Below are 23275 nucleotides of genomic sequence, written 5' to 3'. Positions count from 1 at the left end.
TCAAGGTCACAAAGTAACTCTTTCTGTCCGGTAAGCAAACATGCTAAGTTTCCAATCGATTTCCGGCTCAATGCATCGGCAACGGTATTGGCTTTTCCGGGATGATACAATATCTGTAGGTCATAATCTTTAATCAGTTCTAGCCATCTCCGCTGTCTCATGTTCAGTTCTTTCTGTGTGAAGAAATATTTCAAACTCTTGTGGTCGGTGTATACTTCACACGTCACCCCGTACAAATAGTGACGCCAGATTTTCAGTGCAAATACTACTGCAGCAAGTTTCAGATCATGGGTCGGGTAGTTCTTTTCATGCGGTCTCAGTTGTCGGGAAGCATAGGCAATTACTCTCCCATTCTACATTAAAACACATCCCAAACCCTTATGAGAAGCATCACTAAACATAATATAACCATCCGTACCTGAAGGTAAGGTAAGAACATGTGCAGTCACTAGTCGAGTTTTTAACTCCTAGAAAGCAGATTCTCTTTGGTCAGTCCAGTCAAATGATATCCCCTTCTGAGTCAGTTGAGTTAACGGTAGAGCAATTTTGGAGAAATCTTTGACGAATCTTCTGTAATATCCAGCCAATCCCAAAAAGCTTCCGATTTCAGTCACGTTGGTTGGTCTAGGCCAGTTCACTACAGCTTCGATTTTCTGCGGATCAACAGAAATTCCATCTTTGCTAACAACATGCCCCAAAAACATAACATGGTCAAGCCAAAATTCACATTTAGACAGTTTAGCATACAGTTTCTGTTCTCTTAAGGTTTGCAGGGCAAGTCTCAGATGATGTTCATGTTCTTCTATATTCTTGGAGTAAATCAATATGTCATCAATAAATACAACAATAAAATTGTCAAGGTATGGTTTAAAAATTCTGTTCATGAGGTCCATGAAAGCAGCAGGGGCATTCGTGACTCCGAATGGCATAACTAAAAATTCATAATGGCCATACCTCGTTCTAAAAGCAGTTTTATCAATGTCTTCTGGTTTAACCTTCAATTGATGATACCCCGATCTGAGATCAATCTTGGAAAACACTTGTGCACCCTATAACTGATCAAATAAATCATCAATACGTGGCAATGGGTATTTATTTTTCACAGTTACCTTGTTCAATTCACGGTAATCAATGCACAGTCTCAGCGAGCCATCTTTCTTCTTTACAAACAAAACCGGTGCACCCCACGGTGAAGTACTGGGCCTGATAAACTTCTTGTCTAACAGTTCTTGCAATTGCACTTTCAACTCCTTCAGTTCAGTTGGGGCCATTCTGTAAGGAGCTTTCGATATCGGCTGTGTACCCGGAATTACATCAACGGTAAATTCAATTTCCCTGTCAATCAAATCCCCTGGTAGGTCGTCTGGAAATACATCTGGGAATTCCCTGACTATAGGAATACAATTCACATCAACTTTAACACTATCATCAGTAGACACAGTCAGCACAGAACACAGATATCCTTTACACCCCTTTCTAATTAATTTAACAGCTTTGACTGACGAAATCAAATACGGAGGAGGTACCACTCCACTCCCATTAAACACAAATTCAGGCAAACCAGGTGGACGGAAAACAACTTGCTTGGTTACACAATCAATAGTGGCATGATATTTTTGTAACCAATCCATCCCCAATATTACATCAAAATGATCAATGTTCAATGGTAGTAAATCAATAAACAAATGCATATCCCCGACAATGATTTCACATGCAGGGTACATATAAGCATATGTCATGGATCCTCCTACGGGTGATGATACGGCTAACAGATAGTTCATGGGTTCTAAGGGTCTATTCAATTTCCGTGAGAAAGCATGCGATACATAAGAATGTGTAGACCCCGAATCAATCAACACATATGCATTTTGCGTACAGATAGAGAGGATACCTGACACAACGGTTTCAGTATTTTGCACGTCTCCCGGTACTAGGGCGAACACTCGGCCCTGCCTCATGGGCTCTTTCCCGGTAGCTTTGGGGTTAGGCTTTGGTGCTACGGTTGAGGCTGCTGCGCTTGGCGTAGCTTTGCTACTAATTTGCGGAGCAGAGGGGCAGTCTTTGACCATGTGACCCACCCTGCCACACCTGTAACAGGCTCCAGATATTTTGTAGCAGACCCCTTTGTGCTTCTTGCCACACTCAGAACAGGGTGGTATGAACCCACTCCCTTGGCTGGGGCTAGTTGTCGACCCCGTATTCTGTTTCTTGTTGGCCGGGTTGTGCTTGCCTTTCTTGAATTTGAAACCCTGCCTCTTACCACGCTATTCCGACGTCAGTGCTTCAGTTTTCAGTGCTTCAATGTTCGACTCGGCCTTCAATGCCCGGTCGAGAACACCCACAAAAGTCGGTAGTTTCAAAACATTTATTCGGTCAAGTATTACAACATTCAGGCCACCCTCATATTTTCTGGCCTTCTTGTAGTCAGTGTCCACCATGTGTGGTGCATATCTGGCAAGTTCAGTAAATTTTGTTTCATATTCCGCAACGGACATCGTGCCCTGCTTCAGCTGTTCAAATTCAGTCACTTTTCTATCCCTGACACACTGAGGGAAATACTTTTCAAAGAAGGCTCCTTTGAGCTGAGCCCAAGTCATAACTGTATTTGTATCGCGGATCAACATCCACCACCTTCTAGCTTCTTCTTGTAGGGTAAAGGTGGCTAACAATACTTTGTGTGCTTCAGAGCACGGGAATACCTCAAATAATTTTTCTGTCTCAAGAACCCACGCTTCAGCTTTTAACGGTTCGAGGCCTCCCTGAAAGGACGGCGGTTTCATTTTGCTGAATTTATGGGTGAGAGCAATAATATCCCCATCATTCACATTCACATTAGGTTCCAGCTGTACCGGAGGAGGAAGAGGTGGGGGTTGTTGGTTCTGTTGTTGTTCAAGCCTAGCAGTTATCAGTTCCATCATTCTTTCCATTCTTGCCTCGGTAGACGAGGATTCAGGTTCATTTGCATTGTCCATTTCACTATAATAATTATAACAGTTTTAAACATAAGCAGTCATTTGTTTAACAGTTTAACATGTTAGCATATATTCAGTCATAACATAACCACACATTTATCATACTCATGAAATGTCGTAATCACTTTTCTAGGACACCCTATAGCTCATTTGGACACGTGTGTGCGGTATAACTCGTGGTAAGTATCGCTCTGATACCACTCTGTCACGACCCAAACCCGGCCCTATGGGTTTAGCACCGTAACCGGCCAGTAATCCAAGATTACCGAAGGCCTGTAGAACAGTAATACAGTAAAACAGAGTACAGGGCCTGGCGGAAGCCAATACAGTAAATAAATAATGTCCATTGAGCTGTGACAGTCTGTATGCCAAAAAGATTTTTCACGCATTCATACATACAAACAGTACAGTCTATACAAAAATTTAGAATCACATAGTACAGGGACCTAATCCCTTGATAACAGTACAGTAGTAGCTGACAGTCTATACAGTAAACCAAACAGTAAGACAAACGGGGGAAAACAAAACACCCCAAAGCCATAGCATGGCAACTCGGAACCTCGCAGAGAGGCACAAAGGCTGGCTTGACAAAACTGGAGTAACCCTGACGCCTCTAGCCGCGGTGTGGTGCCTGTACACCTACATATATATATGAGCAGTGAGCTAAAGCCCAGTGAATAGCATAATGCGTAAAGAGGTTAAGAATGAATGTCCTTACAGTATGAAAACAGTTCATTTAAACAGTATTTCAGTAGTTCAGTCAGTACAGTCGTATGTGGTACACCCATTAGCATAACAGTACAGTAAGCAGTAGGTCTTAAAAGACCGAACAGTAGTGATGGCCATCAGTCAGTAAACAGTAGTGGTTCCAACAAGGGAACCGACAGAGAATTCTGTCTCAGTAACAGTAAACAGTAGGTGCTAAGGATGCCACAATACAGTTCAGAATATAGGACATACATTCATTCAGTTAACAGTAATCAGTTCAGAAAACAATACAGTTCAGTTGTTCAGAAGATAATCATTTGTAAACATATCTTTACACAATCGTTACTCACAGAGTTCGGGCTACAGTATGCTAGAGCGTGCCTCTCCAGTCGCCAACCCTACACAGTTAACAGATTGAACACACTAAGCTACACAGTTGGGAAAGATAGTAACTTAACCCCTAATGCCTCGGTGTGTTCTATATCTATGCCCTCAATGAGATGCCTTAAACTAGGCCTAAGAATGCCTAGGATGGGATGAGGATGCAAATTTGTACTCAAAAAGCAGTTTCAGAATTTTCAGAAAAACAGAGTCCCGCTCGAGCGCAGGTTTCCCCGCTCGAGCGGTCATGCAACAAAGGTACACGCTCGAGCGTCAACTTTCCCGCTCGAGCGTACTGTAAAAGTACTGGATGGGTGAAATCTCCGCTCGACGCCCGCTCGAGCTTGAGACACAATCCTCCGCTCGAGCGCCCAATCCTCCGCTCGAGCGGACTGTAAAACAGTGCAGAGATACTGGATGCTCGGATTCCACGCTCGAGCGCCACTTCCCCCGCTCGAGCGGAAGTGCAAAATTTGGAAATTCCAGATTGCACCTCCAAGCTCAAAACCAAGCTTAAATGCATCAAAGCCGATCCTCTTGGGCTGAATTTCCAGAAAACATTTGTAAACTCATGGAATGACATGGTTCAAAACTCAATTTGAAAAATCAAAGCCCAAGGGTGTTTAATTCCAACCCAATTTCAAATCGATTTCAAGAACAAGATGAACATGCAAACAAGCATGAATTCAAACCAATTTAAAGCTTCAATTTGATGCTCTAAAGAGCCAATTGTTTCCAAAACATGATGAAATCATGGCCTACACTCAAAACATGGACATGCATGCAACAATTTGCCATGAACTCGACTCAAAATCCAACAATTCAAACATGCATGCATGAATCATGCTCTATGTCAACATGTATGAACCAAAACATGGCTTAGCTCTACAATTTACCATGGACCATGCAAGACTTAGTTCAAACACAAGAAGGAGAAGATGAAATCCTTACCTAGGTTCCTTGAATGCAAGTCTAGAGGTTCAAATTAGCAATCTACACTTCAATTAGCAAACAATTCTCCAAGTTCCAAGCAATTCAAGCCAATTCAACAAAATGAACTCAATTTTCTCCTATAACCTCTCTTGGTCGGCTAGTAGAAGGAAAAGGGCTGAGGAAATGGTTCTTTTTTTTGATTCAAGTGTATGAGTGTATACAAGGCTCAAAGGTGTGTGAGATAGTGGCCACTAAGTGTGGCAAAATGGTAATTACGGCAACTATTGCAATTAACTCATTTTAATCTAATTTAATCATACCTAACCAGTTTTCAGATAAATATATCATAAATTCGCATTAATTATGAGGATCATAAAACATCAATCAATTCCCGGTTCGGCCACCGATAAGGCCTTCAATTAGCAGTTTAAACATAAAACGCAAACAGATCAAATAATCAATCAAACAGATAGAATACAATTTAACATACACACTCCTCAATCCAATTCCAATTTTCACTCAGTCAGTTCAGTACTTTAATCAGTTCAGTTATCAGTCATAATCAGTTCAGTTTAACGGTAATCAGTGTTTATCGGTAATCAATTGAACATACCATAAAATCACATAAATTTTAATTAGCATAAAACATTAATCGATTTCAGATTCGGCCGCCGATAAGGCTTTCAATTTACATATTAAAGTGAAATTCCAAATAGATATTTCTATAAGTAACAGATAGAAAGCCAAAATCATGGAAAACACAAAATAAACACATAAGTTATTTTAATTCTCTCATTAGCATTGTTAAATACGGATTAGTAGCTAATTACGGATCGGGGTTGTTACACATCTCAAAATGTTTGGAGATATTGGGATTAATCTTGGGATAAAATAAAAATAAAGAACTGAAAATTCATTTTTAAAATAAAGGCACGGTGTAAATAAAAATTACAAAAGTACAAAAATAAATGAGAAATAATCTTGGGATTAACCTTGGGATTAATCTTCTCCTATCCAATTTTATTACGGGTATACACTGTCATCCCATCATTAACCTTGGGATTAATCTGGGGACAAAATGTTTGGAGATATTGAGATTAATCTTGGGATTAATTCCAACATCAATTTTATAGCAATTGTCATCCCAACATTAATGTTAAAATGTTGTCATTGGGGTTTGAAGTAATATTTTCATGTCATAAAGGAGATATTATGTAAATTTTTTTTTTTCATTTTCACAATGTTTTATTGATTTTGCAATGTTTGTTTTAATGATAGAAGAGTTTTCTTTTTCAATAATCAATTGTTTGATTGTTTTACCTGTTTTAATAATAAAGGTTTATTTATTTTATATTTTTTTAATTAAGGTGTGAATTGTTTTACCTGTTTTAAGATATTATATAAATTTTTCTTTCCTCTCATTGCTAAAGGAGAAATAATCTTGGAATTAATCTTCTCCTGTCCAATTTTATTATGAGTATACACTGTCATCCCAACATTAATCTTAGGATTAATCTTGGGACAAAATGTTTGGAGATATTGGGATTAATCCCAACATCAGTTTTATAGCAATTGTCATCCTAACATTAATCTCAAAATGTTGTCATTGGGGTTTGAAGTAATATTTTCATGTCATAGAGGAGATATTATATAAATTTTTATTTCCTTTTCACAATGTTTTATTGATTTTGTAATGTTTGTTTTAATGATAGAAGAGTTTTCTTTTTCAATGATCTATTGTTTGATTGTTTTACCTGTTTTAATGATAGAGGTTTATTTATTTTATATTTTTTAATTAAGGTGTGAATTGTTTTACCTGTTTTAAAATATTATATAAATTTTTTTTCCTCTCATTGCAATATGCAATTGTTAGTTTCTGAAATTTCTCGCTCCTCTTTCATTTTTGATTTCATTGTTTTTACCAGTTACCAAACAGAAATTTTCGACTGTAGAGCAAGAACTGAACTGATTCTCACCAAGGTACTCTCTTTCTCCTTCTCTTTCTGCTTTGTTTTGTTACCCACAAAAGGTATTATGGGTTTTTAATTCTTGGAACTCTAGAAAATGAAAACCTCAACATCATTTTGATAGGTAAGAAAACCCACCATTTTGATAGCAATTTGTTAGAAACCTTTTTTTATTCTTCAAGTCACTGCCTCACTTCTTAGGGGTTTGTTTGGTTGCTCACTTCTAATTCTGTATAATCTGAACTGCTAACTCCAAATCTTGACAAAACTTTACCCTTATGAAACATTCATATATGTGGATGTATGCTTAAGTATTTGGTTGTAATATTTGTTTAAAAAAATAGTACAGTTAATTTTATTTAAGGAATCTTGGGTTTAATTTTAGTTAGATTTTCCCATTAACATTGATTTCAAAAAAGCAATTAGAACCTGTTTTTAAGTTTTGAGATCCTTGGGTTTCATTACTTTGGTTCTTCTATGTTGTGTGCTTTTGTGTGTTATGTATAGTTCACAAGTTGAGGCTCAATTTTACCATCAATTGGTCAACTGACTTGACAAGATCGGATGAAAAAAAACTTACCCGCTTCTAATCGAATTATGATTTGCCACCCGCTTAGGAATTATGGTTTGAATGAGAGTGAAAAAAAATTGAGTCGACTTGGCCCTTTAGCTCTTTGGGGTGGGTGTGTGAATGAACTCTTTGGGGTGGGTGTGTAAAAAAAAAAAAGAATTAAAGTCTATTTCGGAATTATAATTTTTAATTAAAAATTTTAAAATCACTATAAAATATTTTATCATTTTTTTATAGATTTTTTTTGGTAAAAAATTAGAAAATTAACTAAGTTAGCAATTTTCAAATAGAGCCTAAATACAGTTAAGAAGAGTTTTATTGGGACATTTCAATGGTTGAGATCAGTTTTATTCAGTTTGAATGGTCCAGATTTAGCTTTTTGGGTTCCCACACAACTCTCACGTCTCTCACATCTCAAACACGCCTCAACTCTCACATGTCACAAACATCTTCTCTCTTTCACCCTCATTTTGATTTCAAAATTTGAAACTTCATTCTCTCTCACACCTCTTCCTCCCATTCCAACCACACCTCTTCCTCTTCCTAGGCTTTCTCTCTTTACCACAATAGCACCATCCGACTTTCCTTTATACAGCTCAATTCACACAGCTCCAAGGTAGAAGGTTAAATTCTCACTTTTTTTTTCCCTCTTCTGTTATTGTTCCGTTGTATTTTCATTTGTACCATGCTGGATTAGATTTTTTTTGGAAGAGGGTGTGAGAATCAATTAGTTTTATTTCGGTTTTCTATTTGTGTAAAATGTGATATGATTTGTGTAAATGTGAGGGTGTGAGAATCTGCCATTTTTATTTGGGTTTTGATACGATTATCTATTTGTGTAAATGTGATATAGTCTAAGGATTTGAAACTCCAAACAAAGCCCCTTCTCTGCAACCAAGCACATAGCCTTACAAAGAAACCCAAGTAATATTTTATTTTTTTCTTATCAGTCCAGAAACTTTTCTTACTAGTCTTCTCTCTCTATTAATGCATGGGCTACATTCCAGTGTTTGTGAATGCATAGGACACATTCCAAGCTCATCATTGGTTAGTTGTATACATATGTGTCAAAACCCTTTAATAGTAATTCTGCTAACTGTGTCTCTGTATCTAATTTTTTGGCTTGCTAATCAAACATGCACACACTTACCTTTTTTTCTCTCTTTCATTTGCAGTATTTTTTTTGGTTCGGCAACCCCATGCTTTGCCATGCAGAAATCTGCAACTGACTAATCATCCTCTAATTTATAGCAATTTTAGTATAATAGAAAAGAATTAGTTTCAACCAAACTATTAAATAGTTCCAAATTGATAAATGTAAATCTTCATCCACTTTTCATGAGATAACATACAAGATAACAAAATTCCAAGAAATTGTTAAGTAATTGAAGCACACAAAAAAAGGAACTCATATCCTGTTGCACTTCCATTATAGAAATGGTCAAATTATTTAGTGAACAATTTTACAACATGCCCTCATTTGAAGTCATCGTGATTAATCAAGCAATGTATTCACTATGTGTGTATATATAGAGACTAGGAGTCTATGCACACACAAAAAATGTATAATAATCTTGCTTGGGTGATTTAAGGATAGTTCAAACCCCAAAAGACAATAAATTAGATGTTTAAATTACAAGATTATTACGCTAAAAATTATTACAGAGAATGATAAGATTGGTGGTTGGCATTTGAAGGGGTAAGATGAAAATAACAAAGATACACAGAAGAGGAGATTAAGAGATTACAAATATGATAGTTGCAATGTTTGCATAGAAGAAAGCAAAGGGTGAGGTGAGAGATGGACACACATAGATGGACATGAGTGATGACCCATCACTACTGATTGTTCTATATATAATGCAAAAGACTCCCAGATTGGGGACACACTAATAGACCTTCTTGAGGCTCCTTTAGCTTTACAATTCTACTGTTAGATAATGTCTCAATGGGACCACATAATTAAATGTGGTGTTATCATTTATAAGAAGCCTACAATTTAAGTGATTCAATTTAGTTAATAGGCTTAAGGGTATATGTGTTATGGACCTAATGTGTAGATACTAGTTGTATAATTTCTATTTCTATGAGGGGCAGAAATAGAAATTAAAACATATTGGTTAAAGTTGGTTTTCATTCCTTTTGAACTTCCACAACCTTTCAGTTTTGAAAACCAATAAATAGAAATTAAAACCAATAATGGTTAAAAGTTGGTTTTCATTCCTTTTGAACTTCCACAACCTTTCAATTTTGAAAACCAATTACAACCTTTAAAAGGTTATGGTCCCTATTCCTTCCCAAGTGGAAAAAATAAGAACACTGTCATTTTTCTTTCTAAATCCTCTAAGGAGAAACATAAGACACCAAAGGGGAAAGGATTAGAAGGCAATAACATAATCAATAACAAAGAGTTCATTGATAATCACGCTTCCGTTTAACCGTTTATCAATGGATTCAGGTATGTCATTTTGTCTTGATTTCTTGATAATACACATGGTAAATGATCCAAAGTGTAAGGTTTATGTTCTGAAATTTATGTTGACATCTACATCAATAACTCAAATTTTTTTTAATGTTTTTTAATTTCCCAACAGTGGCTTCAAGACCTATTGTTCAATACCAAAATAGAGGTATTTTACATTGTTTCTTGAATTTCCCTTTCTTTGCTCTTGATCGCTGTTGTTGGTTGATTATGTTGTTTGGATTTGTTGTTTGAATTCTGAATCCTGAAGGATTTGTTGTTTGGATTTGTTGGTTGATAATATTTTGTATTACTTTTAAGATTTCATGTACAACACACAGTGCTTCCCTTTTGCAATAGTCAGCCTTCTATTTGACATGTAACTTTATAGAGATATGTCTAATTTTGGAGTTAATAATAATGTATTTTGGAGTTGAGCCCATCTCCAAAATTAAACAGTGGACGTTTTATTTCTAGACTTTTAAGTCTGTAGAAAATTTGCCAAAAAATTACCAAATAGGTTTTTGTTTTCAAGCTTCTTTTTTTCTCCTTCCTTGAAAGTTCAAACATTGAGTTTGGATGTGTTTTGATTGTTGGAAAACTTTGTTCTTTACCTGCTCGCAAAACTTTTTGCTTTATTGTTGACTGTAAATGAAAGAACAGAACAGCAACTTAAAGATCGTATAAACACATAATTAAACTAAAATATAACTATTTGGGTCTTAATTGAATTTCATTTGAAAACTCGTCTATGTTCTTATAAAGTTTAATTTCAAATCCCTTTATTTAATTGGAAACTCCCATAGCTTATGTGAACTTAGATAGATATTTTTGAGTTTGTTTTATGGTGGGTTACTAAAGCTTAACCATGGTTGTTTGCCTATGCCATTTTCCTGGTATAGAAATAGGGATTTTCAGGTTGAAGGCATAATTTCATCTTTATAATTGATAATTTATTTTTAAGACAAGAAAGGTTGGAATTACAATTATATTAAATTAATAATTGATAATTGATAATTTATTAAATAATATTGAGATTACAATTATATTATAATCTCAATATTATTTATACCTTGCCTTCCAATACGAATATACGTTAGTATATATATATTTATCAAATTTAAATATAATAAAAGAATTAACTATAATAAAAGAATTAACTATACGTCGGTGATCGTTATGAAGAAAAGAGACAAATTCCCCCGACGCACTAACACATGTGCACAGATTTTGAAATTGAATCTGGGCAGGTAAGTTAGTGGGCAGTTGTGGCCTTGGCTTTTTGGTTTAATTTTTAATTTTTTTGATTGTTTTAATTTAGGATTAAAAATTTTTTATTTGGAATAAAATTTTTAGTTATTTTAATTTTTATGAGACATAAAATGAAATGATTATATTTTGAACGTGATATTTTATTTTATTAACTTTTTAGTCTATTTTATTTTTTGTAACTATTTTAGTCCAAAATGTTTATGCCAAACATGGTTTTGAAAAAAATTAAAGGAAAGTGAGTAAGGTTCCCATTTTTGGAGACTCTCACCACGTGGACCAATCATGTATTTGTGTTTTTTTTTTTTTTTTTGTCTTCCTAGACCTATCAGTGGAGATTGTGGGGGTTGTGTTTTTTAAGGGTCTCAATCATTACTGAAAACTAAAATTTGACTTTTTAATTTGTGTTTTTTTTAATACTTTTTTAAATATTTTAAATATTTTATAAATATATTTAAAAATATTTATCTTAAAATTACATTTCAGAAGTGACTTTTTAATTTTTTTGGGCTAAATATGGGGCAGACTTGAAGTGTTTGAAGATAAAATTTGAATTTTTACTAAAAATGTATATAAAATGAAAAAGAATTTTTATGTTTTGCATAATTTACTAATTTTTTTGTGATTTTTTGACTAAATTAACCTACTGCCAAAGGTAAAAAAAATTCAACAATCTATTCTTAAAACATGTGATTCATTTTGAGAAAACTATGATTTGAACATGTAACTATCAATATTTGATTAATTTTATTCAGTATGCTTAGTTTCAATTTTTTGAATTCGGTTTTCTAGAAATTGAGTTTTTTATTTTTCGTAATTTTTTTGTTTTTAATGAATTTTTTTAAAATTTTAAACAATTTTTTTTATTTGTTTAGATGCACCTCACTTAGATGTATCTAAATAGTAAAATATTTGTGATTTTTTTTTTAAAAAAATTAATAAATACACAACAATATGAAAAATGTATTGAATTTTCATTTTTTTTGTATTTTTTGATATTTAGTGTATTTAAAAAAAATCGTAAATATTATACTTTTTAAATATATTTATTTTAGGTGTGTCTAAAAATGAAAATAAAATCTTAAAATATTAAAAAAAATTATTGAAAATATTAAAATATGAAAAATAAAAAAATAAAATTTTTGAAACTATTTTCTGAAAACCAAAACCAAACAAATTGATTTTTTTTACATTAACTATCTACTTATTATGCCTTACAATTTGAGGATCACTCAAGGAAAAGCTGAATTTTTATTTGTGAATTATTTTTTTGTTTTTTTTTTGTTTTGGTTTTGTTTTTTGTTTTTAAGAGCCTCAAAAGTCAAAAGTGGGAGCAAACCGTATTGTTTGTTGGTTTATATATGTAAAAGACAGTACATATACCACCATCACCCAAAATCATATAAACCACTACAACCACCAACACCACTAAGCTACCCCCGTTCCATGGAGTATCGACACGTTCATATTCGAGCAGCTTTTCATCATCATCTAAAGTTCTACATCGTCAAGAACCTACTAGAATTGCTCTGCTTTGCAATGCCTATATATAGCTCACCCTAACTCAGCGTTGTTCCTCACATTCAAAACTCAGATAACATTGAAAGAGTGTGAAGATGGCCAGTTCTAAGGTGATAGCAACTGCATTCTTGGTTCTGTTATTTGTGGACCTCTGCTTTGCCGCTAGACCCCTTAAGTCAGTCTCTGGTAAAGGAGGTGGAGGTGGTGGTGGTAGTGGAGGAGGTGGTGGCGGCGGTGGTGGGTCAGGACTTGGTTCTGGTTCTGGATATGGTTCAGGGTACGGCTTTGGTAGCGGTTCTGGGTATGGTGGTTCTCATGGAGGAGGATACGGTAGTGGCAGAGGTGGTGGTTCTGGGTCTGGTGGTGGTTCCGGTTCTGGGTATGGGTCTGGGAGTGGCTCTGGGTATGGGTCTGGAGGCGGTATAGGAAGTGGTGGCGGTGGCGGAAAAGGTGGAGGGGGAGGTGGTGGTGGAGGTTCGGGACAAGGTTCTGGAAGTGGCTCCGGCTATGGAAGTGGCAGTGGCTCTGGGTATGGAAGCGGTGGTGGTCGTGGTCGTGGTGGTAGCGGCGGTGGCGGCGGTTCTGGATATGGTGCAGGTAGTGGCTCTGGCTATGGTTCGGGATATGGGTCTGGATATGGCAACGGCAATGGACATGATGAGCCATGAATCGTTCGAGTCCATTTCCTTTGAGTAGCAGCACAATCATTGCACATTTGTTACTCTTGAAATAAATTGTAGCACAGTTTCACCATTATATGTGTGTGTGGAGGTTATGGACGTCATATACATGTATCTCTCCCCCAGAATACTGTTATTACAATATTAGAAACATAATATGGTCTCCATCCGAATAGTGATAATATTGGATTGAAATAAAACATTTACTATAACAGGTATAAAACAGTTTCTTTTTAAATTATTCAGGTAAGATGTATTACTGCACAAAATAGAACATAAAATATTTCACAGAACATTCTTTTATCTCACTTTAGGAAGTAGTGGAAAACATTAGAAGTGGGTTACATATAATTTCATTTCTTCTCTCTTTTTTTTTCTCACTCTTAGACATTAATGAGTAGACTGGATGTGTACTTATTGATGTAAGTCTTATTGTTTTGTGTTTAACAGTGAGGAAATAAGGTAATTATGGATAACTAAAGGTAATTAGCCAAAGTAATAACTAAAGGTCATTTTGCACTCTTGAGAAATATTTCTTATAATCTGTTAAAGTCTTCAACAAAAACTTTTGGGTCTTTGGTCTCTCGCCAGAGATTCAATTTTCACTAATCTACCATGTGCCCCCAAAAAAAAACCCACAAAAGGGATATAGAAATTTGAAGGCATATCAGTTTACTGACAAATTTCTGAAGAATGGATGAGAAAACTAGACCAATTACTCCCATCAATCCTCAGAAGCAATAGCAGAAGCTGCGGCAGAAGCAGATGCTACTTTGTGGGATATCATGGCCTCAGCCACACGGATTGCTCTTTGTGACCCTGTGATAGTCACTTTCCTGCCAAACAAGGTACAAGAAAATCAAGATTCATTTGCATGATCATTCAACACACATCCACCAAACAGGAGGTTGATATGGCTGCTGTAAAGTTTTCATACCTATCAGATGTCCCGGACATATAATCCCCTCTATCTGATATCTTGATCCTAGCCCCACTAGCCTGCAAAAATTGAAGAACTCAGTAAACACTTATATTCCCACAAAACAAAAGTTGTGCACAGAAATAAAAATAAATTGAATCCTTTATACGCACCTGACTGACTTCTATCAAGTTTCTTCCACCACGGCCAACAACCACCCCAATATGCTCATCTGCAACACCAAGAGTCACCGAGTTACTCTGATCTCCCTGCAGAACACCAGTACACTTTCAGTTAATCAAACTCTGAGGAAAAAGATTAGTGAATTAGAAAACTTCACATCCAATATGATAGCACAATTAGACAAAGGTGAAGATTTTAGGACACCGGAACACATTCTTGAAGATTTTAGAAAACTTCAGAGTCTGGTTGTGTTTCTGTTTTCTTCATTTTCGTGTTTTAAAAAACAAAAACAATGAAAAGTTCGAAAAGGCCACCTTTTTCATTTTTGTTAGAAGGTAACTTTGTTGGGTTTCCTAAGTCATGTTGTTTTCAGAAAATTTCAGTTCACCAAACAAGCTTTCTGTGTTTTCCAGAAAAATGAGAACTGAAAATGAAAACGCAACAAAACAGGCCCTTAACAATTCAAATTTATGAGATTCCAATGAACCAGAGCAAAGATGGGACTTCGAAAACAAACGACCACAGAGCTAGGTCTTTCCATTGCGGAAACAACGGAAGGTGGAACCAGTGGGCCGATGCACATAAGCATGGGCCTTCCTAGAAAAGATATCTCTTGGCATACCATATATATCTTCAGAAAATGTTTTATGATTGCATGCCAAATTCAAATGACGAACTATAAAAACAATCATAAGTACTGTGAGTACAACAACATCAGCAATGCCAGCTAACAACAGAATATTCAAGAAAAAATAAACCTTGTCATTCTGTAACTTTCCTCCGGCTCCATTCGGCCCGTAGTTCATTCCATTGTATGCCGCTGTTCCAGCAAAAGGAATCACAGATGAATATGGAATACCATGAAAACCAGCAAATAAAACACCTAAAAAACAAATTGAAGAAAGCTAAGGCGGCTTCAATTTTTCCTTCAATAATTTTGACATGAAATAGTATTAGCTGCCACAGAAAAGTACCTGACATCATGGTTATCAGAATCCCGATCCGGATCTTACGATTCTACGATCTTACGATCCATTTGAGTACAATCGATCCGGATCGTGTAAAAAACTCCTTATAGGTAGGATATTTCGATCCTGGTAGTGGGATCTTATAGGATCGTGGAATCCCGATCCGAATCCGATCCTATTCGATCCAATTTACAAACCTTGTTTTGTATTATATGACATATTTTGTTGTAAATTTTATGTTTGTTGTTTAAATACCAATTTATGTTGTCAAAATAAATAATAAAAATTAAGTAGTATTGAATCAAATAGACTAAGAAAAACAAATTAGGAAACAAACATTCAAATATTGCGGTAATTTAAGAAAATTAAATAGTCGGAAAAACAAACTTAGCTTTAGCAGAGTCTAAGAAGGGTAAGATGATTGCAACTTTATCCCAATTTCTGGAGAAATTATTTTTGTGACTCGAATCCGCTCCACCAGGGATGCTAACGACAAACCTTATCATTTGACTAAGCTACTCTTTTGAGTTCTTAATCTATTTTCATATCCAATTTTGTTAAATATTTTTTTTCACTTTTTATGCATTATTGTACATTGTAAAGTATTTTGTTATAGAATTCTTCTTCTTCTTCTTCACCTTCTTTTTTGATAAAATACAGAACTTTTACCATCGAGTTTTCTATTGCATAATATTATATGTACATTTTATATGGAGTATTATATTTTTCACAATATCTTCACTTCTTTTTAATAAAATATAGATTCATTTTGTGTATACTTTATAAGAAATATTTATTTAAATTAAATTATTATGTAATTTGTCTTTTTCGGTAGGATCTTACGATCCTCGATCCGATTCTACGATCCGATCCGATAAACACCTCCAACGATCCAATGTAGGATCCCGATTTTAACAACCTTGCCTGACATACATATTAGCAATAACTTCTCAAATATTTTTTTTATCAATAGTGCTGAATTACTGATTAATGCACTACTTCATCATATATCTCCTTTCAATTTCTTAAAACACTAACATGAAAGATAAGATGAACAGAGAGTTCGATAATAGACTTTCCTGGAACCTCTAGTCTACTACTAATGTGCTTTCACTAAATTCAAGGTGACTGGATTTTGGAAGGAAAGTACCTCCATGTTTATGATATTAACCACTTAAAAATAAGATAAAAACATTGTTGGGTAAAACAAAGACAAACTTAGTCAGCTATTTCTATGGCTCCGTTTGGTAGAGCTGTGGAAAAGTGATTATAGATTATACCTTAACAAATTATAACTTACAGCTGTGAACATAAGCTGATAACCTGTTTTGTGGATCTGTGAAATTATGGATTTAAGTAGCAGAGTAGTGTTTGGTAAATAAACTGTAAAATAGCTTTTTGCTGTATAATTGTCATTTTTGCCCTTATAAGATATAAAATTTGTGATTTCATTTATAATACATTTTTTTCTTTTTCTTTTTTCATTTTGTTTTATTTTATTTTCTTTTTCATCTTATTTTCTTTTTCTTTTTTTTTAATTTTTTTTTCTTCTCTTCTTTCTTTGTTAATATTTTTTAATTTATTAATTCATTAAAATTAATATTCATGTTCTAATTTATATTAGTGTTGTGATTTCATTATATATTATTTTCATATATTCATTTTAATTATTTATATTTGTATTTCTTTTCTTTATTATTATTATTAATTGTAATTTTAGTATAAAAATTATCAATTGCTCATCAATTATTAAAATTAATATCAATTTTTAATTATTATTATTATTATTAATTTGTTCATCAATTATTAAAATTAGTATCAATTTGTATATCAATTATTATTATTATTATTATTATTATTTTTCATATTATTATTATTATTCATTTCAATTATTTTTAGTAATATTTCATTTTTTCAATTTTTAGTAATTCATTTATTCATTTGACAAATCCTTTCATTTTTTTCAATTTATATCATTTTTTTAGTGATATTTCATTTTTTCATTTTTAGTAAAATTATTTCATTTTTTCATTATAAATTAATTAGTGTCAATTAATGGATTAATTAGCCTTAATTAATACTAAAATTTTTAATTAGTATCAATTAATATAAAATTTATTTCATCAAATGGCTAAAATGCTTAATTATTATTATGATTTTTTAATTAAAAAAACACTGAAAACTTCAAAAAAAAAAAAAACCAAACAAACAAACAAAACACACTGAAATCCATCGCCGAAGAGAGAACCGCAACCGATCGACGACGAACCAACACCGGACGACAGACGGTTGATTGTCACCATCGATCGTCACGCAGTCGATTGTGACTCTAGGGTTTCAGATTGCGATCATGATCTGAAAGAGATCTGGTTCGAAGAGATCTGAAAGAGGCGATCGTGACTCTAGGGTTTCACGCAGTCGATCTGGTTAGGGTTTCGATCGAAAAGCTAGGGTTTCGATCCCGAAGCTAGGGTTTCGATCACTAAGAGAGAAAGCACTGGTTCATGAGAGAGAGAGAGAGAGAGAGAGAGAGAGCACTAATTGGCCTCTCGCCGGAAATCGCCTGTGTCTCTCTCTCAGAGAATGAACAGTGATGTTTGGTGGTTTATATAATGGCAACTTGGTAATACTTTAAATTAGTAAAGGGCATTTAAGTAATTTTGCCCCTCAAATTTGTAGCTTCCCGCTTAAGCTGATGAGTTAAGCACCCCGAAGGCCACTCAGCCAAAAAGCACTTTTTTGGCTTAATTTAAGCTACAAAAAGTGATTTTAAGTTTTACCAAACACACCAAAACAGCTTAAAATAATCTATAAGTTGACTTAAGCTGCTTATAAGCTCTTCCAAACAGGCCCTATTTTGTATGTGCTCTTAATAGAAAATTGCATGCGCCGGTTTGCATCAAACCAGGCATCTCAACTGCAACTTGACCAGGTTTAAGGGAATGGGATTTGATTTTTATGCAATCCAGACTGTTCTAGTTGATAATATCATATTCATCACATGCAAAATTACAGTAAATTGACCTAGAAGATTTGCTTTTCAATTTTATATGACATAAGTTGTAGAACCCTTCCTGGTGGTGGTTATGTGACCACTTTCCATTTTGAAACATTATCATAAATTGAAAATTCCATCCTCCCTGATTTTCTCTTACCGAGAACACATTTTTACAAACTATACCAAAGATTTGGAGAAGTGTCCTATAAACAGTACTAGCTAGAGGTAATATAAAGCAATTGGTGTTCCATGTAAAAAGAAGCTTCAGACTTTTGCACTGAAAACATATGCCACTTGGCTTGTGCAACTGCATAAAAAATATTCTAGAATCAATATAGAAATATTCAAGTGAGGTAATGTAAAGAAATTCCTGTTCCTTGTAAAGAGAAGTTTCAGACTTCTGCACTGAACATAGGACACTTATGCTCTATTTGATTCATTGGAATGAGATGGAATGGTGATCCCTTGGGCATTCTTATGGGAATGATCATTCCCTTAACATAGTGAAAGATGATTTCATTTGTAATACATTTGTCATTATATTTTAGTCTAACCAAACATGTGAACAAAGACTTTGATAAAATGATCATTCCATCTCAGTTCATTCCAATGAACCAAACACTACCTTAGGGGTGGTTTGGGATGTTGTAAATAAGTGCACTTTTTGAATTTTTATAAAAAAAAAAAAATGTGTAGAAAAGCAGAGAAAGTTGGTAGAAAAATAGAGAGAAGATGTTCATTGATGTGACCCAAATCAGTATATGCATGTAAAAAAAAGTGCACTTTTTTAGTGCATGCCAAACACCTACATAGTTTATAGAATGGGAAATATAAACCTAAATGTTGAGCGAAAGGTCATTGCATAGGTAAAACTTAACAAATAAATAAACCAAACAAACAAAACAAAGACAAAAGAAAGCAAAGCAATGCCATAATAAGTTCTTTGCTTCAGTTGAATTTCAAGACAATTTTATGAAGAAGTGCCTTAAATAGTCACTGGAGCAAACAAAATGGTCCCATCAATAATGCCATCCAAAAATAAACAGATTAAGGGCACCAGTGGCCTATACAAAATTTACAGCTGAAACTAAAATATAAGCATGATTGATTGGCTTAAGCATATCAGTAAAGGAAATCATACCTGCATATGGAAATGGGACACTAAAGGACTGTGCATAATGAGGATCCTCTGCCAATTTCGATAAAATCAAATCAATAGCCCGCATCTGTTCCTCTACAGTACCAGTTAGTGTTACTAGCCTATCATTCAACCCAAGGTAATTGCTATCCTGAGGGGATATCTTAATTCCAGCTTGAGAGTCCTCAATAAACGATCTGCTCAAACAATGTATACAAACATCAGCAGTCAATGCACACCACATTTCTCATTTGCCAAAAAATAAATAACATGAATAATTAAATAACATCGAAATTATTCCACTGCAAATACAGTGAACAGCACACATACTTTATGGTGGAGCCACCCTTCCCAATTATTCCACCGCAGGAGCTATTTGGTACTATTAGTTTAAGTTTTGATCTTGGGTCAACATCATCACCATCATCAACATAAAACTGACCAACAAAAATAAATTTTATTTCAATGGAGAGAGAGAGAGAGAGAGTATTCTAAATAACAGCTATGTCATGATGGTTATTACCTCATTTAAAAATTTAGCAAGAATAAGATCCATTGCATTGAGTATCTCATTATGTGATCCAGATACCATAATGATCCTATCAGTTGTTCCTGGAAAAAATTCATGATTGCGTGACAACTGAATCCGTGCTCCAGACTGGGACTGAAAATCATTAATTGTTGAGCCACCCTTCCCAATAACTGAACCAGCTTCAGCATTAGATACAAGGAACCTAATGTATGCGTTCTTCTCTGTAGTTTCTGAAAATGACAATTGTGACAGACCTGACAGCAATTAAATAGAATTAACCTTCTGTTTAAGTAAGCGTCAGACCATTCATGCATGACTTCATATATAAACGTTTGAGCAAATATTAAAGTTTTGTTGAAGGAGAAAAACACGAAACAACTAGTAGAGAAAGTTATAAAAGAGTAACTAAATGTCATCAATACGTAACTCAAACACTATAACAGCAAGCATCCACTGTATAATCAATAAAATTGGCAATAGCCATGAAGTCACAGGGCATAGGAGTAGCACAATGCTCTCTCATCCACACAATAATTTACAAGTCCAGTGAAACCAAATATATATATATATATGTATGTATGGTTAAACTAACCCCAAGCATCCTAACCAGTATGTTGTCCATGGTATTCAAAAAAAGACAACTCATTTATTCACCTTCCTGATGCTATAAAGAAGTGAAGCAATACAAATATCTCCAAAAAAACAACCAGCATATCACAGGTATGATGCATCTTTAAATGAGCATTGTTTAGAGCACTATCCTCTGTAAAATCATTATTCCATACATGGTGGCCGTCAATCAAACAAATTTTAAGAGAAATTCAGTTAAGTTAGGAACGAGGAAGCATTACCTGAAAAAGAATAAGCATTTTCTATTGTATGCAATACCAGAATCCTAGGGAAGTAATAATAGGATGACAATTTCACAGAAGCGTCACACCTTCAAGGACATTTACTTTGGTGAATGCCATCTAGGAACCTAAATCATGGCATATATTGATATTTCTTGGTTTTTGCAAATTGAATACAGCCCATACCCTGTATTGTTTTGACAGTTTTCTGGAAACAATGAATGCTATCACAAGGGAGGATGCAAAATTGCAAAATGTCCAATTGAGAACCAAAATCCCAGCTTCTCTTCTATACAGATATTGTTTTATCCCCTGCAGACTATCCAACATTTTGTGCTCCAACCTTGGGTGAACCTAGACTGAACTAGTTATGCGATGCAGTAAACAGTAAGCCACAGTCAGCTTAGCCTATTTTAAGTAATATGCTTGCCATTTGAAGCAGAAATAGAGCAACGTTTACTTTCAAAATGAATAGAAGTTTTCCAAAATGTCAACAAATGAATGTCAAATGGTAAGGAATGAGTACCATATGAACTTACAAAGATGAAAGCAAGTTTGAATTTCATAAGGAACTCCATAATTCACAATCCATACTATAAATTTCTCCGGAGAACCAAAATGAAGACAAAACTCAGATCAGAAATGGTTAACAAACATTGAATGAAGACACTTGCTTTCAGAATTAATCCAATCAAATCACAGAGAAGCAACACAAAAAATCACATAATTAATCCCAATCCATCATTGACAATCATTTCACCGTCATTTAACCTAACACACCAAATTGCATCAAATACGAACGCTTCTAAGGCTCCAAATCAGGTCAAAAGAAACAAAAACAGAAACCGAATCGAAGTGATACACAATTAAGCAAATTGAAGCACATCGCAATGCCGGATCAAAAAAAACCACAGATCTTCAAGAGAGAGGAGGAAAAAAAAAATCGAACCTCGAGTCGGAGAGTTGCGAGTCGAAGATTGCTTCGGCGAGGCCTCCGGAGACGAAGCGTAGCGAGTATCTGGTGATTCCATTGCTATTTGCTAAAATCTCCGCTGGTATCTATATGTATGTATATATGCGTATAAGTATTTGTGTCGATATATATATATATATATATATAGAGAGAGAGAGAGAGAGAGTAATGTTGAATGGCTAGAGAGAGAAGGAGGAGGAGATGAGAAGCATGTGCTGAGCTGTGGAGTTGTATCAGTTTGCTCAGAAGAGCCCCTCTTTCTCTCTCTCTCTCGCTATTTCAGAACCACACCGCCACAATTGTTGTAATTTGTATAGATTTTTTTTACGCGCATTGGATGGGAATTTAGCTAAGGAGGAAGATATATATGAAATCAAGTGGGATATAAATATTTTTTATTTTTTATTTTTTTGACATTTATTAGAAAGATCAGTTTGTTTGGTTAAGTTTTTTGACATTCATCCGCCGGCATCTTATGTGAGTGTGGCTGAGGCTCACTCATGTTAGTATAAGTCCATTTGTCATTTTCCATGTCATTTGCATTGCGTATGCATTGCCTCGGTTTGCGTGCCCGTGTGCACGCATTTCGAGGCACTTCATTTTCTGCCATCGGCATCCGATGTGAGTGTGGCTGAGGCTCACTCATGTTGGTATAAGCCTATTTCTCATTTCCATGTCACTTTAGCACCGCCTCGGTTTGCGTGCCCGTGTGCACGCATTTCGAGGCATCTCATTTTCACTGCATTTACCATTACCTCGGTTTGCGTGCCCGTGTGCACGCATTTTGAGACACTTCATTTACACAGCATTTTACCATTGCCTCGGTTTGCGTGCCCGCGTGCATGCATTTCGAGGCACCTCATTTTCATTGCATTCTGTCATCTTCTCGGTTTGCGTGCCCGTGTGCACGCACTTCGAGACATCTCATTTTATAGCATTGTTTATGTTAGGATTACATCTTAGTTGCATTTCATGCATATCATGCATATTGCATCGTGTCCGGAATAGGAGTTAGTCCGGGCACGGGAAACGAGGTACATTTCGCACTCCGAGTGACGGAATGTGTCTCAATTCCCCAGTCACCGACACTCCGGATTATCCATGATGGAGTTAGGTTTTAGCTGTAGTTTCATGTGCATTCATCCTATATTGAGTTGTGCATTTCGGTTCCTCTGCCATCATGCCTCGGTATGCGTGATTGGTGGCACGAGGATCGAGACATGCATATATTTGTGCAAATACATTGCTAT

The 23275-nt window shown here is 35.0% G+C and overlaps 2 protein-coding genes across 5 annotated transcripts; one reads left to right on the top strand and one right to left on the bottom strand.

The window, feature by feature from the left end:
- Nucleotides 1-12516: 12516 nt before the first annotated feature.
- LOC114321219 (uncharacterized) lies at nt 12517-13701 on the top strand. Its single transcript, XM_028268385.2, has one exon. The coding sequence runs from the start codon at nt 12879-12881 to the stop codon at nt 13449-13451; it is 573 nt and encodes a 190-aa protein (XP_028124186.1). The 5' UTR covers nt 12517-12878; the 3' UTR covers nt 13452-13701.
- A 274-nt stretch (nt 13702-13975) lies between these two features.
- On the bottom strand, nt 13976-22421 carry LOC114321217 (protein BTR1). 4 transcript variants are annotated; one of them, XM_028268383.2, is made up of 8 exons: nt 22002-22421; nt 20193-20455; nt 20000-20106; nt 19673-19866; nt 15324-15385; nt 14556-14651; nt 14401-14462; nt 13976-14299 (listed from the first exon to the last, which is right to left on the bottom strand). In XM_028268383.2, the coding sequence occupies exons 1-8, from the start codon at nt 22081-22083 to the stop codon at nt 14188-14190; spliced, it is 978 nt and encodes a 325-aa protein (XP_028124184.1). In that variant the 5' UTR covers nt 22084-22421; the 3' UTR covers nt 13976-14187. The 4 variants fall into 4 exon arrangements, with proteins under 4 accessions (XP_028124184.1, XP_028124183.1, XP_028124185.1 ...); XM_028268382.2 differs by having other exon boundaries at nt 15324-15448; nt 20193-20431; nt 22002-22415; XM_028268384.2 differs by having other exon boundaries at nt 20193-20431; nt 22002-22415.
- Nucleotides 22422-23275: the final 854 nt, after the last annotated feature.

Source organism: Camellia sinensis, chromosome 1 (genome assembly GCF_055761805.1).
Source record: "Camellia sinensis isolate YWXY chromosome 1, ASM5576180v1, whole genome shotgun sequence".
Lineage (NCBI taxonomy): Eukaryota > Viridiplantae > Streptophyta > Magnoliopsida > Ericales > Theaceae > Camellia > Camellia sinensis.
Note: the sequence above shows the minus strand (reverse complement) of the source record. Positions and strands in the feature narration are given on the sequence as shown.